At 36.7% G+C, this 16500-nt stretch overlaps 1 protein-coding gene across 4 annotated transcripts; it reads left to right on the forward strand.

Annotated features, from left to right (window-relative positions):
* The first annotated feature begins 8806 nt into the window (after window positions 1–8806).
* On the forward strand, window positions 8807–13162 carry LOC144705634 (agamous-like MADS-box protein AGL11). Of its 4 annotated transcripts, none has more exons than XM_078578407.1 (8): window positions 8808–9059; window positions 9433–9502; window positions 10264–10325; window positions 11973–12072; window positions 12138–12179; window positions 12477–12518; window positions 12758–12850; window positions 12963–13162. In XM_078578407.1, exons 1-7 carry the CDS (start codon window positions 8878–8880, stop codon window positions 12845–12847), a joined length of 588 nt encoding a protein of 195 aa, XP_078434533.1. In that variant the 5' UTR covers window positions 8808–8877; the 3' UTR covers window positions 12848–12850; window positions 12963–13162. The 4 variants fall into 4 exon arrangements, with proteins under 4 accessions (XP_078434536.1, XP_078434533.1, XP_078434535.1 ...); XM_078578409.1 differs by having other exon boundaries at window positions 8809–9059; window positions 12803–12850; XM_078578410.1 differs by lacking the exon at window positions 12963–13162 and having other exon boundaries at window positions 8807–9059; window positions 12758–12934.
* The last annotated feature ends 3338 nt before the right edge of the window (window positions 13163–16500 follow it).

The raw sequence follows: 16500 nt of genomic DNA on the forward strand, positions 1-16500 counted from the left end.
CCCTTGTTATTATTATCAAAACCAAAAATATTAAAACTCTTATAAAAATATGTAAAAACATATTTTAAAAACCAAGACTATTATCTAATTGCTTGATCACTAAGCATCTGACCTTCTCTTACATTTTACTATGGAAATTGTAAAATTATTTTTTTAGATAGAAATATTGGGGCTAACAAGAACTTTGCAGAATTCAAGGCAAAGCTTGTAGAAAAAGGATACCATCAAAGACAAGTAGCTTACTATGACTAAGCTTTCTCACTTGATAAAATGAATATTCAATCTGACATCTTCTTCTCATATCAGTACAACATGAACGTAAAATATCGGAAATGGATGATAATACTACCTTTGTTTATGTTAACCTTTACAGAGTGGGGCATGTGACTTAATTTGAACTAAATCAGTGACTGATGTTTATGACTTGCATAATATTTTTTTACTTTTTAAAATAATTTACATGTACTTTAATGTGTGCAAACAGTCAGTTGTGTTAATTTTGTACTAGAATAATTGTTTTTCTGGAAAATATATCAGTATATGTGAATTTTATGTTTCTGTAGAGATTCCTTTTTAGTCATTAATATCTTTTTATGCCATCATGACATGTCTTTTATGATCATCTTATTAAAAATAAAAATGAAATAGGAATGATATTAGTGCATTAATTAAGATGATACCATCTACTTATGGATAAAGTCATGTTCTCCTATGCTAGAATTGGGAAATACAAAGTAATAAAATATCATGACTTAATTAAGCACCACGATGAGCCCCGTGTGTACATAGATATGAGTTGGACTATGATCACTACCAATAATCTTTAAGCCGATAACATTCTTCCGATTGTAAATTATATCACATTTATCCATAAGGTATTTTTGGAGAGCAATCTATGTCTTGAGAATATAGATCAATAAAGATAGATAAATGAGGTTGCTTGAATTTTCCCAATTAATCTACATAGAAACCATCCACAGAAAAAATGGGATGGAGAAATTATAGAAAGACCTCATAATTGGGAGACTGAGTTACGATGTAAGGATTGTTACTCTAATATTCCTGGATAGAGAAAAAAGATGGAAACACTTTATTGTGTGTACATTATTGGTCTATCATGAACGCTATGTGATGTTCAAGGCCTGATAGGGTCCACGCTCCCAACATTAATGTAAACGCTCCAAGGGTGAGACATGTATTCTTAATTTCCTCAGAAGGACTAATGATATATATCTAGTTTATCTAAGAGAAAAACTAAAGTCAAGAGTTATACAAATATGATTTTCCAATCAGATATTGGATGATATAAAATTATCACATAGCTTACACAGATATTTCACAAATATGAGTTTACATTATTTTAAGGTAAATATGTTATAAATGTTTCCAAGTTGATGAAGATCAAAATTGACATTAACAATGACTACTTGGCCACACATGATGTTTGTACGGAGAGTGTGTTTAGTATCACCACTCTGATATTACACCCTATTTCATTCTTGTACCACACCAATGGTGTCATTCTAAAAGCTGAAGAGATGCAGTCTCATCAGAATATAATCCACGTTGGAAGGCATTTTCACTTCATTGGAGATATTATTACTAGAGGAATAGTATGATATTTTAATAATAACTAGAAAAAAGTGAGCACTATGTTTTCCTGATGATATATTGAGGATGTTAAATCCCTAAGAGAGCACTATCTCGAAGCATATTTTAATAACCATTAATGTTTAGACATGAAGGAGAGATAGTGACTAATATTTGGGAAAACTTTATACATAACCCTCAGCCAGGTTGGTTTATGTCACCATTTTATAAATTGTCTTTGGCCTTGGCACACCAAAGACATCTTGTGGATGGATGGTTGTGTTTTGACTATGTCCTACTAGTATCTTGTCATGGTTTTCCACCCAAATGATCAAGATTTGATTGAATGCCATCTCCGAAAGAAGAGACAGCTCCACGTCCCTAGTCATGGTGCAAATTAGCCTTTTCTAATGTTATCTAAATATTGGACACAAAGTTCTCTGGAGATTGCCTAACGTATTAGCCAAAACTTTTATGACTTATTTTGGTTTGAAAATAAACTATATCTTAAGTGATTAAAGGAGTCTCATGCACTTGAAAAATCAAATATACACGATAAAAAATGACTTAGAAGGTTCTAAGAAAGTTTGATAAAACCATTTTATGATAAAAAAAATATTTATTGTTGCTTGGTGCCTTATGTGCGGGTGACTCGATTTATTTTTTATGATAAAATATACGAGATTATTATAGTTGAGTATTTAGGTGATGGAAGCAAATTGTGTTGTTAAATTTACTATCGTTGTGATTTTAATTTGCCTAAATCAAATAAATGTGTTAAAATAGAAAAATCACTCAGGTTTGTATATAGCTGGGGAATATCATATAATAGCATATTGAAGTCTATATAGTTTATATATTGAATATACTGTTTAATATATTTTTAGAGCACAAAATTGGATATGAAAATGTTGTAAAATTCTCAATGCATGAAACATGTTTGATAGAATGCATCAAAGAGGTCGATTCATGACAACATGATGAAATTGAGTTCCACTTATGCTCAAATAAACTTTATGTGATAAAATATGTTCATTAAGTACTTTTCAACCAGATTGAGGGAAGATCATGCCGTATCCACCTTTATTCGGAGAGCAAAGGAGGGGGGTGCCAAACGCCGTTGCCTGACATCGGTGTGTACTTTCCATGTCTCCTCTCCTCCGTGATAGCACAAATCTCAGTCTCCTTGGACTCTATACGAAGCTGTCATGGGTGGTTGGAGCCATCGGGTAGACGTCGCGTGTCTCCCCTGGCGTGTAGTTAATGGTGCACTCCTTTTGCCATAGCAGCCATCCTTGTCACCATGCTCCATCAGCAGCCACCTGCTTCATTTGTTTCTGAAAGGGTCCCTCTATCCTTGTCAATCACCACAGTCAATCAGATGCCTGTAAAATAAGAAAAGGATATCCCAGTCATAGTGCCTTTCTATTTTTCTTAAGATTGCAGCCCGTTGGGCTACACTCCTTTTATATTTTGTCATCCTGACCTGCCTGCATTCTGCAAAGGAGATAAAAGTTAATCCCATATCAAAACATTCTATAAAGTGAAGCTCTGTATAAATGTCGAGTGAAACTTAAAAATGAATAAAATAAACCATTCACTTGCATGTGTGCGGGGGCCTCCAACTCTGGCCTGCCCTTGGACCTGTCCTTGAACGCATGTGTGTTCGACCTCGTGCTCTACTTCGAGCGGCACTTCCACTTGTGTGTTGGTGCGCATCACCCTTGGGCATGCTTGATTACTCTGCGCTTCCCTGCCTAAAGTGGGCTTGAGTGCCGCCATGCTAGAAGGGCAAAGCTATTAGCACTCTTATGAAACCAAAGTTTTTTTATGTTTCTTTCTTCAATCTCTATCTTTTTATTTCTTTCTCTAAATTTGACTTCAGCCATGCACAGTATATAATAACATATTAGAGAGAAGAAATGGACTCCATTAATTTAATAATATTTAAACATATTTTAAATGAGGATTAAATTGCATATCATCTATGTAAAAATTCATTGAAGAAGTATTTTTTTGAATCAAAGCTCCTTCTAATCAATGAAACAAGAATCCAAATCATTATTAACATAACATCAGCTAAATGATCCAAAATTAGACTTAATATGCATATATAAATATATATATATATATGTTTTCATGACTCATTTTGGGTTTATCATTAGGTCAGCAATTACAACATTATCAGGCATATGCAGTTATTAACCACACAAGTACATTGGACCTCAAAGGTCACATGAATAAGAAATACTGGATGTTGGAGGATGTAATTAAAGTACAACCTTTTTTAATGAAAAATGTTGTCAAATATTAAAGGAAGAAAGCCACATAATAAATATCTGCATGCTAGTTTTTCCGTTGTGATCCTTCCCCTCAATCTCTCTCAGACCACCCTTCCCTCTTGGTGCCATCAGAATGGCCAAAATATATTCCCAAAGAGATAGCAACCCTTATATAGTTAAAGATGAGGATAATCATTTTTTCAAGACTGTGCGGACATGTTTAGAGCTCACAAACGTGTGTGTATCATGAAAACTTATTCAAGGAATCAGAAGGATTATGTCCTAGTTTTAAAGGTATGATATGATTATGTTTTCACTTATGTTTTGTAAACTGTCTTTCGACTCTTGATCATGGCCTGTAACAGAACTATAAAGATATAGTCAATGGTAAATTCTTCCTTTTTCATTTATTACATAAAGGAATCATCTTATATATGTTTTATCCAAAATTTTAGATTTTATTATCTTCAAGGAATCACCCATAAAGTCATCTTATTTATATTTTAGAATTTAGTATCCCTCAAATCATCTTTTGCGTTTTTCATATCTTTTTTGTACCCTTTAAACCCTGGGATATAAATTGACCACGACTAACTACTGTATTATGAAAGTTTATATGCTTCTTCATCATTTTAACTCTATCAAAATTAACTATCTGGCATTCCATAAAACTCAAATGGAACATTTCTTGATTTATTAAGCTTAAAATGTTAAACATAGAGAATAAAACTATGGGCATAGTGATGGAGCACAATGGATGAAGAATTTTGGGTAAATTTAATTAAAATTTTCTGGGTAAATTTAATTGAAATTTAAATGAATTTATGATTTTAATCCCAGAGTCACTAACTTGTGTGTTTTATTGGCTTGATTAATTTTCTTGAAAATGATAGAAATATGATTTTACAGAACGGATAAAGTTAGAGGTGATCATATCACCTTGTGAGTAATAAATTCCACTCTGACTTTTTTCCCCCAGAAATACCTTCAAGTCATTTGTATGTCCAGCCTCCAGAAGTATACACTTAATTGTTTGAGCGATGAATCTCCTCTTGAGCTTCTTTAACACTCCTTGAATAGCAACTTGATATTTTTGCATCCAGCTACACTTCAGGGAGATATTTTTCATGTAAGAGGAGAAGACATTGGAAGCCTAGTTCTGGCTGGAATGGGCACTAAAATTGGTGCCCCCTTTTTTTTTACTTATTATGAACATCTCCATAAAAAAATCTCATGGCTTAAGTACATCCACAAATGTCTAGGCCCAGGTATCAGCTTAATAAAATTAATGGCGAATAACATCTATTGACCAACCTTAAAAATTAACTATTTCAGCCTTTAGATTCATTAATCAAGGATTGATTTAAGTCAATCAACATGCTAAGTTTTCAGTTTGTACCAAGCTACAACTTGTGTGCTAGAATATAAGTTAAAAATTAATAAATGAACTCTCATTGAACCTTTTTACTGTCACCGGTTACCGTATGCATATTATTATTCATTCACCGAAGAATCTCAAATTACTTTGGGTATGGTAACTATCAAACCCTGCTTTTTCATTTCATTTAGTATTATGCATCACAGAGACCATTGGAGGACATCTTTCAGAATATATCTACTACCATTGGAGAACATCTTTTGGAATATAACAAAGATCATTGGAGAACATCTTTTGGAATATAACGAAGATCATTGGAGAAACATCTTTTGGAATAAACGAAGTTCATTGGAGAACATCTTTTGGAATAAACGAAGTTCATTGGAGAACATCTTTTGGAATAAACGAAGTTCATTGGAGAACATCTTTTGGAAATAACGAAGATCATTAGAGAAAAATCTTTTGGAATATTAACAAAGATCATTGGAGAACATCTTTTGGAATATAACGAAGATCATTAGAAAACATCTTTTGGAATATATCTACTACCATTGGAGAACATCTTTTGGAATACAAGGGAAATCATAAGACAACATCTTTTGGAATATATCTACTACCACTTATTTAATGTACATTCTTCCTTGACTCAACCTCCTTTCATTGTAAACATGACGCAAGAATAGTAAGTAATTAATTATTATTTCAATGAACTTAAACATGATATAGAAGTTTGATTGGCTTGACGACCCAAATCTCTATCAATTCTGTTAACTGGACAGTCTTATCTACACAATACTATGTGAATAAGAACTTCAGTGCATAAATTCATTAATTATGTATGGATAATTTTTCTCATTTAGCCTGTGAATTCAATCATTTTATATGCATTTTTCATGTAATCTACTTAATATTTGTTTTAAAGCACGCTCTACATTAGATACAAATTTTATTTGTTTATTTTATGCCAAGGACTTTATGTAACTAATCCCACTTGACTCAATTGAACTCATGGCCTTTTGTGTTATGTTTAGAATAAATTGAAACGTGATAAAACTAAGGCATAAATTCACTTAATGAGTGACAATGGATGAAGAAGGTACACTTAAAATGTCTCATCAAAGAATGGTCACATATGAGTAATAAGTACAAGCCCAGAGATCTAACCCTTCTGAAATTCCATGAAGTAAGATATTCATAATGTTGATTTAAGAAAATGGGCTTAGTTTGCAAGAAATATATAACACCCATCCAAATCCAGATCTTGATGAAAATGCCCCGTATTTCTTGTGTCAGCCCTTGGTATAAAAGGTACAGCTTGACTCTGTCAGAGAGAGAGAGAGAGAGAGAGAGAGAGAGAGAGAGAGAGAGAGAGAGAGAGACAGACAGACAGACAGACAGACAGACAGAGACAGGGAGAGAGAGAGAGCAAGAACACGGGAAAATATGGGAGTGGCAGGAAGGGTAGTGGGAAAAAATATGCTAACAACGAGGTGTTTTCTGTTTAAAATACGGTCATATGGAGTTGTATGGTCTGAATGAAACATCCTACCAAAGAATCATCTAACTGTTATTGAATTTAATGAAATCAGTGAGGGATAGCTATAGTGATGGAGCACAAGCTCTGACTTATCTAAGGAAATATGTAAGGAGGAAAATATTTAAACTTAGATGATGATCCTTAGTAACATCATTTCATTTGGTGATTTAAAATATTTTATTAACAGAATATGCATTGGTAGTAGAGGAATAGTGCGTGCCATGAAACACACTCAATCCCTCATATTATTAAAACTGTAAACACACCAATTAAATTATCTTTTAGGTCCCTACATTTAATCCGCTTACCGTAGATTATTTCACGGCCGTTAATACCCAAGTTTATATAATTTTCCTCATATCCCTGTGGAGACGACAGATGTGAAAGAAGACAGTTATCATCCAGTCAAAGAATTGCCTGTGATCATGTCAAAGTAGACCCTTATATTTTCCCGTTATCTCTCGTGCTTATATGATATAATTATTATGATCAGTTCTAGTTTACGTTTTAAAACGTGAAATCTTGCTCAAGACTATCGTTATATGGTTCAATGTTTGATATACTGGATATGATTGAGGTTTTTAACTTAATCGGCTCTGACACAATTTATCTTATCAATGTACCAAGATATAGGATAAAGAACCTGCAATTAAAATCATAATTGATGATTGTGGGGAAGTATCAAATATAGCAACAAGATAAAGATTGAGTGAGGGAAACGAGCCTGATATGGCGCAGTCACTTATTCGATCAAATTGAGGTTGTTGTTTCTGTGTTCTTGATTTATATGCTGCGTCTGTCTGGTCGGTTCTTTGCACCTAGTTTCGTCATTGCAGCTCTCTTTCGATTCATCCCTTTTCCCAAAAATCAACCGTGCATTCTATATACTCGCGGGTGCCCCGGAAAATATCAAAATATCATGGTCGATATTTAAGACGTCTTAAGGGTGTACAGCCATGGTGGCACGTGACAAGATATACTTTCTCAATACGTAATTAGAACTGCGATCTCTCGGATGATACGGTGGCGTACCATATACTGCACTTTTGTAAGACTCATGGGAGTGAATCAAGTCTATTGCCGGCTGAAGCCAATGCCCGTATCTCCAATAAGTCGCGCATTTAATTTGAATATTAATTTCTCCGTTTTCGGCTCATGTGCAGATCTCGTCGTCCAAGCGAACACCTCACATTCTCTAGTTCGACCTATTGTTTACCTGAACGAGAAGTTCTTCTGCTACTCTGCTTCCGGTGGCATAGTCAACGCTCACAGGCGACCGCAGTACTTGTCCCATAACGTCATTGTACACAAGAAGCTGCATCCGAAACATCTCTGATAACAGAAAATTTTAGCTGAGGGTGCTAATTCCTTTAAGAAGAACTGGGAGACCCTGCTGCTAACGCTCAATGCTTTTGCCCTTATTCATTAGTCGTGGTCAAATCCCTCTAAAGTCTGTAAATAAGCATTAGATAGCGACATCCGGAATAACGAAGCACAAATGGGTTATAACTTTCATTCCTGACAGTGGAAGGAACATTTTACTACTGTTATAACCAACAAGGAAAAGGTATTTCAGCTCATCATGAAATCATTACGATTGCTGTCATTGCGCGACTGCTACGTCAATCCTGTTTATGCCCATACGGAGTACGATTCTGTAGAACAGGAAAAGGACTGAGCTTTTATTTGTTTGTTCCCGTTCAGCAGAGGAAGTAACGTATCGCTGCAGAGAGGGGCCGGTCAAACCGTCTCCCGACCATTGGATAGTTATCCTGTGTGTGCAAATATGCCAACGTTTTTCACTGTTGAGGGTTACATTTGAGGCAGAAAAATGAGTGATAGAACTAAGCGCTGTTTCCCAGAACCGCCGCGTCATACTTGTAATCTTTGTCCACTGCACATCCCTGGTAACTATTCTATCTCTGTTAAGAGTCCCTCGACAGTCGACAGCGTTGTTTTACTCCTACCTTTTTTTACCTAACGGAAATGACAGCAGCTCATATTTTTCCCCGATCTCTCTCTTGCTTACCAACCCTTCGAGTCTTCTTTTCGTTCCCGAGTCCTCTTTTGGGGCGGAGAACCAGAAAAACATGGGTAGGGGAAAGGTGCAGCTGGTGAGGATTGAGAACACTACCAACAGACAAATCACATTTTCCAAGCGTAGGAACGGATTGCTGAAAAAGGCCTGCGAACTCTCAATTCTGTGCGAGGTCGATGTCGGACTTCTAATCTTCTCTGCCAGCGGCAAGTCGTACCAGTTCTCTAGCCAAGAGTAAATATTCCGAGCTCCGATCTACATCTCAATATTATTATCATTTCTTGCATCCCTTGTTATTCGCTATCAGCTAAGAGTAAGGACATGTTTTGTTCGTTGCGTGTCCACAAGAACTGTGAAGTTTTTGCCAAGTGAGCAATATGTTTAGCTACAGCATTACTAATTTGTCAGGAAAAATTAGATTTAGAAAAATATCGTCGCTCCGAAATCCTCATTCTATTCATATTATTTTCGTGCGAATTTTTCTATCACCAGACTGTTAGAAATGTAGGAAAATAGACCACTGTCTTTGAAATTTCATCATTTCATAACCATTTAACATTTTGTTCGGCTCACTTTAAGTTTCGTAACGACAGTTTAATTTGAACAGTATGGGCAGTGTTATATCTCGATATCGGCACGCAAAGGGCATTGGAAATTCTTGTGTGACACCCGCTGAGGTGGGTTTGCATCTTTTCCTCTATCACTTTTTCTTAATTTTGGTCCGTTTTAAATGTTATGCACAAGTATTTCTCTTAAGATGCGTTCCCAGAAACAGGCAGAAATAACATGAGTAGAACAGTTTCTGCCGTCTACCAATATGCATTCATTTCCATAGTTCCCTACAAACTTGTGCATTGGAGGATCCCGATCCATTACCGGATTTATCAAACATAATTAGGTGTTTTGGACTTCGATTTCCTAATTAGGGTTTGTCAACAGAGACCTTCGTGATTTCTTACATAATTATATATTTTACTTCTCATTATTTTCTATGCTTTCTTGCCCTTTATGTCCACCTGGCGCTTGAAGGAAATGTCATTTTTTCCATTGATTTTTCAACTTCTAGTAAACCGTAACTTCGCGAGGGAGTGTATGAAAACAGGTTGACCACCATAAGTTCTTAACAGACCAAATCACTTCGAGACAGTTAAAAACCCGTGTTTCGTCCATGACAGACTTAGTTTTTTAAAATTACCTTACCGTAGTTGCGGAACCAAAATGAAGTCGGTGGTTGAACAAAAGTGTTAGAATACCTTCCAGTTTCATCAACCGCCTCTTCGGATGTTTCTGCACAAAATCTTTGCGATGATAACTTGTCCAATTACAACGATTTGTATTATAAAATTCATGAATCGACTCTGTAGAAGAAGAACGCGTTTCATCCTTCAGGAGTAACAGCGAATTTTGGGGCTTAATATGTATGGGTTTCTACATGCAGTACTGGACAACGGAGATAAAGAATCTCAAAAAAATGATTGAATCGCTGGAAAATCGGAAGAGGTGCGTTCCACAACTGCAGAATTTTACATCCCCCTCCATCATTTTATGGAACTTTAATGAATAAATCGATAAGCAAATTATAGAAAGACGCGTTAGAGACTCAGTAGTATTGAAGATTACCAGTGAGATGATAATAGATAGAAAAGATATTTTTAATGCCCGTACACTGATGCCACTTTAATTTATAAGTTTTATATATTTCTGGCGTCTACACTACTGGTCCCATAGATTTCATTAAATTGCTCTCGAAAGGATCTTTGATACGTTATTTACTCTGGTGATCTTGTTTGCAATGATGCTATTCCTAATTGTAAAATTAAACATGCTGAAAATTACAAATGTTAAAAAATAAAGGGTTTTGCCATGTAAAATGGTATGGTCTTGTTGGAGGGGTTTTACCAATTTCGGGATTTTTTTGACATGACATTAATATGCTATGCATAAATATGTTAGATATAAATATTGCTCTAAGTACGTGATTACCCTCTGACTACAATTTTGTATTATGGTAAGTAAAATGAGATTTGTGCCTCCTTCCTGAACGATGTATAATATCGAAGTAGCAAATGCGAAAATGAAATTTACTGGGACGTTGATGGAAGAGTATCAAACATTAGAAAAGATTCGTCGAAAACACCAAGTTATTGCTTTTGAAAAAATACAAGGATAACACAAAATGTGAACACTGTTGTTACACAAAAAATAACGCGTAGTCATGTATTTTAATTAAACATTTTTGTTTTAGTTCCGGATTATCTTTGAAATGTCTTTTAGGTTGTCTTATGTTTAGATACGTGAGGTTGTTCTTGATTCTTCTAGAACCTTCTGGATTGTTATAAACTCGTCTAGAACTCTCAGAAGCTTACGAATCTTTCTAAATTTTCTAGAAGAATTCCTGTTCTAGAAAAAGCGTTACATAGAAATTTCCATTGAGTGCTATAAGTGGAGGAGCTCACCTCGTACTTGAGGGGCACTAGAGAGTTCAAGCTAAGAGCTTTTGAGGAGTTGAAAGTAAGGAGGGGAAACATAGCATCATGGAGAATCTTGTTGAAGATAAGTCTTCAAGTATGGCTCTTCTCATCGGTTTGTCCCTATTTGTGAACTTGTGGTATCATTTGCTCTTTGTTCCCTCTCTTAGAACTCTGTTGTGAACGTGGTTCCATTCAAGAAGGTTCTTTTTATCCAATCTGTTTGTGGGTTTTGTATACTCTCATCCTTACACTCCTGGTGGACACTTGAGCATTATGGGATACATATTTGTTACTCCTTTAAATCAAGATCCTCAACAAGATAGCAGTCTGCGCAGAAACAAGGATTCGAAGCGGTGCATACTGTTAATGCTTTAGCAATAAATCGCCCAAAGTCAACTGCATAAAATATGCCGCGTAAAGTTTTGACCGATTATATCTGTGATGAAAATGCTCATAAGCAAGTGTATGTTTAGTTGAAACAAATAGAGTTTGCACCAATAATATGAATACATGGCTTAGCTTCACGGATCAGCGTCGACAACAATTTTCACGATAAACACTATTAATGAAAGAAGGCCGTGGTTTGCACAAATAAATTCTCGTCTCTCGGCAGGCTGGCATGTCATCTGAACAGGTACTCGCTAACAGACGAACTGCTGACCACTCAATCTTGCAGGCACTTTGCGGGAGACGAACTTCAGTCTATGGGCATAAAAGATCTAAAACAACTGGAGAGCCAAATGAAAATGGGACTGGATAAGATAAGATCTTGGAAGGTCAGTTTTCTTTTTCCCGGGAAAAATATTCAATATGCTTAAATTTACAGTGCTTTCTGTTTCAGAGGAAAATTATATTCGAGCAGATCAACCAGTTGAAGAGGCAGGTAATGCACCTTTGACACTTGTCAGAAGCTAACCTTTACTTCTTAGAATTATAGTGAAACTCTCTAAATCGTTAGAACTACAAAGCTTACCGTCGTCGAGTTCCCCAAACTAATAATGACAGGATTACGAGAGACGTGATAACCCTTACGCCTTCTCGGGAAAGGAGCGTTAATCTTTCCGTATGGCAGGATAGCTACTAGTTATTCCTCTCGTGGTCTGAGTTCGCAATATCTTAGGGATGTATTTCAATGGTAGGGAAAAGAGAAGTCAAGGCTAACACTTTCTACTACACGCAGCTTAAGGAGCTCCAAGAAGAAAACAACAACCTCCATCGGAAGGTACGCGTTCTCCTATTTTCTACTATACCCAGCATGTTAATCCGTCGGAAATTATATCAAGTAGTCTACGTTTTGGGTATGCATCCATCGTTAACAGAAAATTAGCTATGTCTCTATCGAGAGCTTACGCCTCTTGTTGACTAGTTTACTTTTGAGAAGTATAATTTTTATTTATTGGTTTCCTGAGCTATATAACCTAAATCTTAAACAGTATTATTGTCTCTCTATCTTATTACCAGAGTATCGACCGCGGCATTAACTGTGATGTCAGTTTCCTGTTCCAGATTGCAACCGGAGTCAGAGAAATGGGTATCCAGGACGAGGCTTAACTTGTGCGATCATCTTAAAATTATCCGCATTGTTTTTTTGTTTATTTCCAAATCGGGAAACCAAATAAAACTCCACATTGATGTCAACCTATTTTTGGCTTTGCTGTGCGTGTAGGAAGGAGATAATTTTGTACCGTAGAGTGAGGCGGAGAGGGATATCAATTTGGCTTGCCTTCTAATATAAGCGAAGGAAATGCTATGGTCTACATGAAAATGGAAAACGCGAAGGTAATAATATGCCGAATTATGAAAGCCATGAAAAGACATAGCGGATGAATAATGTAGCTCGATTTCTCGTAATTAAAAGCCAAAATAGCTTCCATGTGTAGATGCTTCTCGAGGGTGGAATGACACAAATATTGATATTGGTGTGAGGTATTCCCAAATCATGAAATAGTACTTTTTCCAGATCCTTTCTGCAAAGCAAGACAACAATTTAGGATTCGAAAACATAAGCCAGATAAATGTGTCAAAATGTGATTCATTGGAGAGTATTATTAAACTAAATATGTTGACTCTCTAAAGCCAAGTTATGAAGCGCTATTGTCATATTGCGTACTCTTTGAGCTCAAGCAACAAGGAGAGGCCCACGTCATGACCAATCCAAAATAAGAAACTCAGACCACGGATAAAAATTTTCAGGCCAAAACCAAGTAAATATAGTCACCTGAGATGGGGTCAAATGGTTCAAGGAGATGTGGATTTTATTAATGATAAAAAACTGCTAAGATAATAAAGTCTAATTTCTCATTGAGCAAAATTTCACAATTTATACAATATAATATCAGCATACACAAATGTGACAGTTTTAGGTCTACAATAATTGAACTCATACGTGAAGAAACATTAAAATTCAGTGTTATCTCCTTTACTTTCCAGTTTTTCAACAAAGCATATTTTCACGATTAATTATGTATTTATCTTTATTAATTGAGATTTAATGAATGTGAAGTTACTTTTCTCCCACAAAATATGGCGTATTTAATCAGATTAGAATAATTATTACAAAATATGACATAGGTTTTCCCTTCTCAATTTCATTAACCTTGAATTAGACTTGATTCCAGCACATTATATAAAATATTTTTTTATATTATGTGCTGGAATTTTAAAAATATAATGTGGGATGAAATGGAGAATTCAATGAAAATATTTGGGACCAATAAAAATCAAGTTATTTCTTATGGTCAACGCTCGCCAGAAAGGAGTGTACAGGTATGGGAATGGTTGGCGTATATCTTGGTGTCACACGGTCAAATCTCGAGGTAGGTCTCTTGCTCGGAATTGGTATGTGCCGGCCTCAGTGCTTGGAGCGGAACACTGAGCAGCCTTGATCTCTTGCAGCAGAAGCTTTTGCAATTGCTTAAGATCGCATAGACGGGGTTAGAGGAGATGTTGGTGCTAGGCACCGTCAGTGAATAGGGTCATTGCATTGATATCTTAAAGAGTACACCAGGATTACATGGGGGAAGATGAGGGGTGTTACAAGGAACGAGACGAGGCGCCTTGCGCCGGGGTAATGTCGCCACACCGCCTCAGGGCCGCCGTTCCGTGCGCGCGCACCCGCTCTACCGCTACACAAGTGCGCCGGGCCTGGCGCCGTGCGCCCGCGGGCCTGGCGATCACACACGCCACCCCTGCCTTAACGATCACACGTGCCACCGGCACCCATGTCAACACCCTAGCGCGCAGTCTGCGCGACGCCGCCGCATTCGACGCCCCCGACTTGGGCGCTGCGCGCCCAGCACTACCCGCAGGAGCGTTGTGCGCCCACTGTGCCGTCTCGGTGCTCTCTGTGCGCCACATGCCTTAGTCTCCTGGCAGGACGTCTCCCCACCGCGCGCCCCGCACACGCAATGCGCGCGCTGCCGGCGCGGCCGCTTCACGGCACCCCGCACAACTCCGCGCGCTGCACCTGCGGCGTGCCGCCCCGGCCTGCGCATCCCGCACCCGCGCACAGCGCTCGGCGCTGGCGCGTAGCGTTGGCTCCCGTGCTTGGCGCTTGGGGCGCGCAGCACGTGCGGACCGTACCTGATCCGTCCCACCTTGGGCGTGGACGGGCACATGCGCAGTCTGCCGTGAATCACCACCGATAGTGGCAATGGCCTAATAGATCAGGTATTTGGGCATGGCTACCCATTATGACTCAGTCCTTAAAAATGTCCTGAGCCGAATACAATGGACACACCCTCCCAATAAGCACGCAGGCCTCTAGGACGAGAACGCCGCCTAGTTAGGGGCCTAACACCTGGGGATACACTTTGTAACTAACTCAATAATGGGTAATATAAGATCATTAGGTGCAATCAAGATAATGCAAAAAAATATCTACGAAGGGGGAAGAAAATAATTGGAATAATTATGGGATTTTTTGATATCAATAGTGAAAGGGACACATATTGTTTTAAGAAAACTACTTCAGGATGAGAATGATGATATTCAGATAAATATTGTAGTATGAGATGATTAGAATTGAAACGACTAGATATAGATGTGTATGATACGCAAAAGTGTATGTTAAATATTTATTTATCTGGAATGGACATGAAGAAGATAATATATATGAGGAATGAAGAAACGAGAAAATTGAATAGTTTAGAGCTCATTAATAATGATATATATAATCATTTTGTGACAAGAGAGATCATATATAAGACAAATATTAGGATACATATCAGTAAAAAAAATTTCTGGACTGTATCTATAATGATATGGTAAATAATTATTTGATTGAATATATAATTTTATTGGGGTATTCATAATGAGAAGGATAAAACATCCGTTTAAAGAATTTTTAATGATGATAAGGCTAATACTTTGCATATATATTATATTTTATATTATTAAATTATTGGGGTAGACAAAGGTCTATATGTGTTTCGATAATATGCATAATTATGTAGAAAAATAACAAGGATGATTAAGTGGATAAATGACAAGGATGTTGTACGGATGCTGTATCATATGCAGATATGATGAATCAGAGTGAAAACATATAAAGAGATACAAATATGAAATTAAGGCGTCTGGCGTTGTATAAAGATGTCTATGATATCAGATTTTAATAAACTACTAAATGGATTCAAACAATTGATGCCATTGGAACAGATAAAAACATAAGTTGATGATTACCCTGAGCCAAGTGGTGCATAGATCCTAGTTTGCTTGGACAACATTCAATTCTGATTTTTCCAAATTTTTATTGAACAATAATGGATCTCTTGCTTGCACCATTATATTCACTTGGAAACTTCTATGGTGAGAATCAACAGCAGACTACATGGAGAAGGTCAAGTATATCTGTTCAATGAAAGTCTCGAAATGTATCTTCATGTAGTGCCTTATGGATGGAAGGCCAAGATCGAATTTAGAAAATATTTAGATTTTCCTAATCTGCATCATGTTTATTCAGATCATTCCCCATTTAGGCTTATTTATTAATAAGAGGAACTTGATGGAAATATATGTGGCCAGCAAGCCAATCACACATTCCACATCTCGTTCCATATTCATTAATACAACATATTCATTATAATGCACGTGTGATGCTTATAATGAATTCCATGAATACATGATCGGACTTAGTGAATTATGATAAGATCGTCATACGGATATCACTATTCTTTAAGCATTTGGTCTAAACATTCCTATTC

This window comes from Wolffia australiana, chromosome 7, assembly GCF_029677425.1.
Source record: "Wolffia australiana isolate 7733 chromosome 7, ASM2967742v1".
Classification (NCBI taxonomy): domain Eukaryota; kingdom Viridiplantae; phylum Streptophyta; class Magnoliopsida; order Alismatales; family Araceae; genus Wolffia; species Wolffia australiana.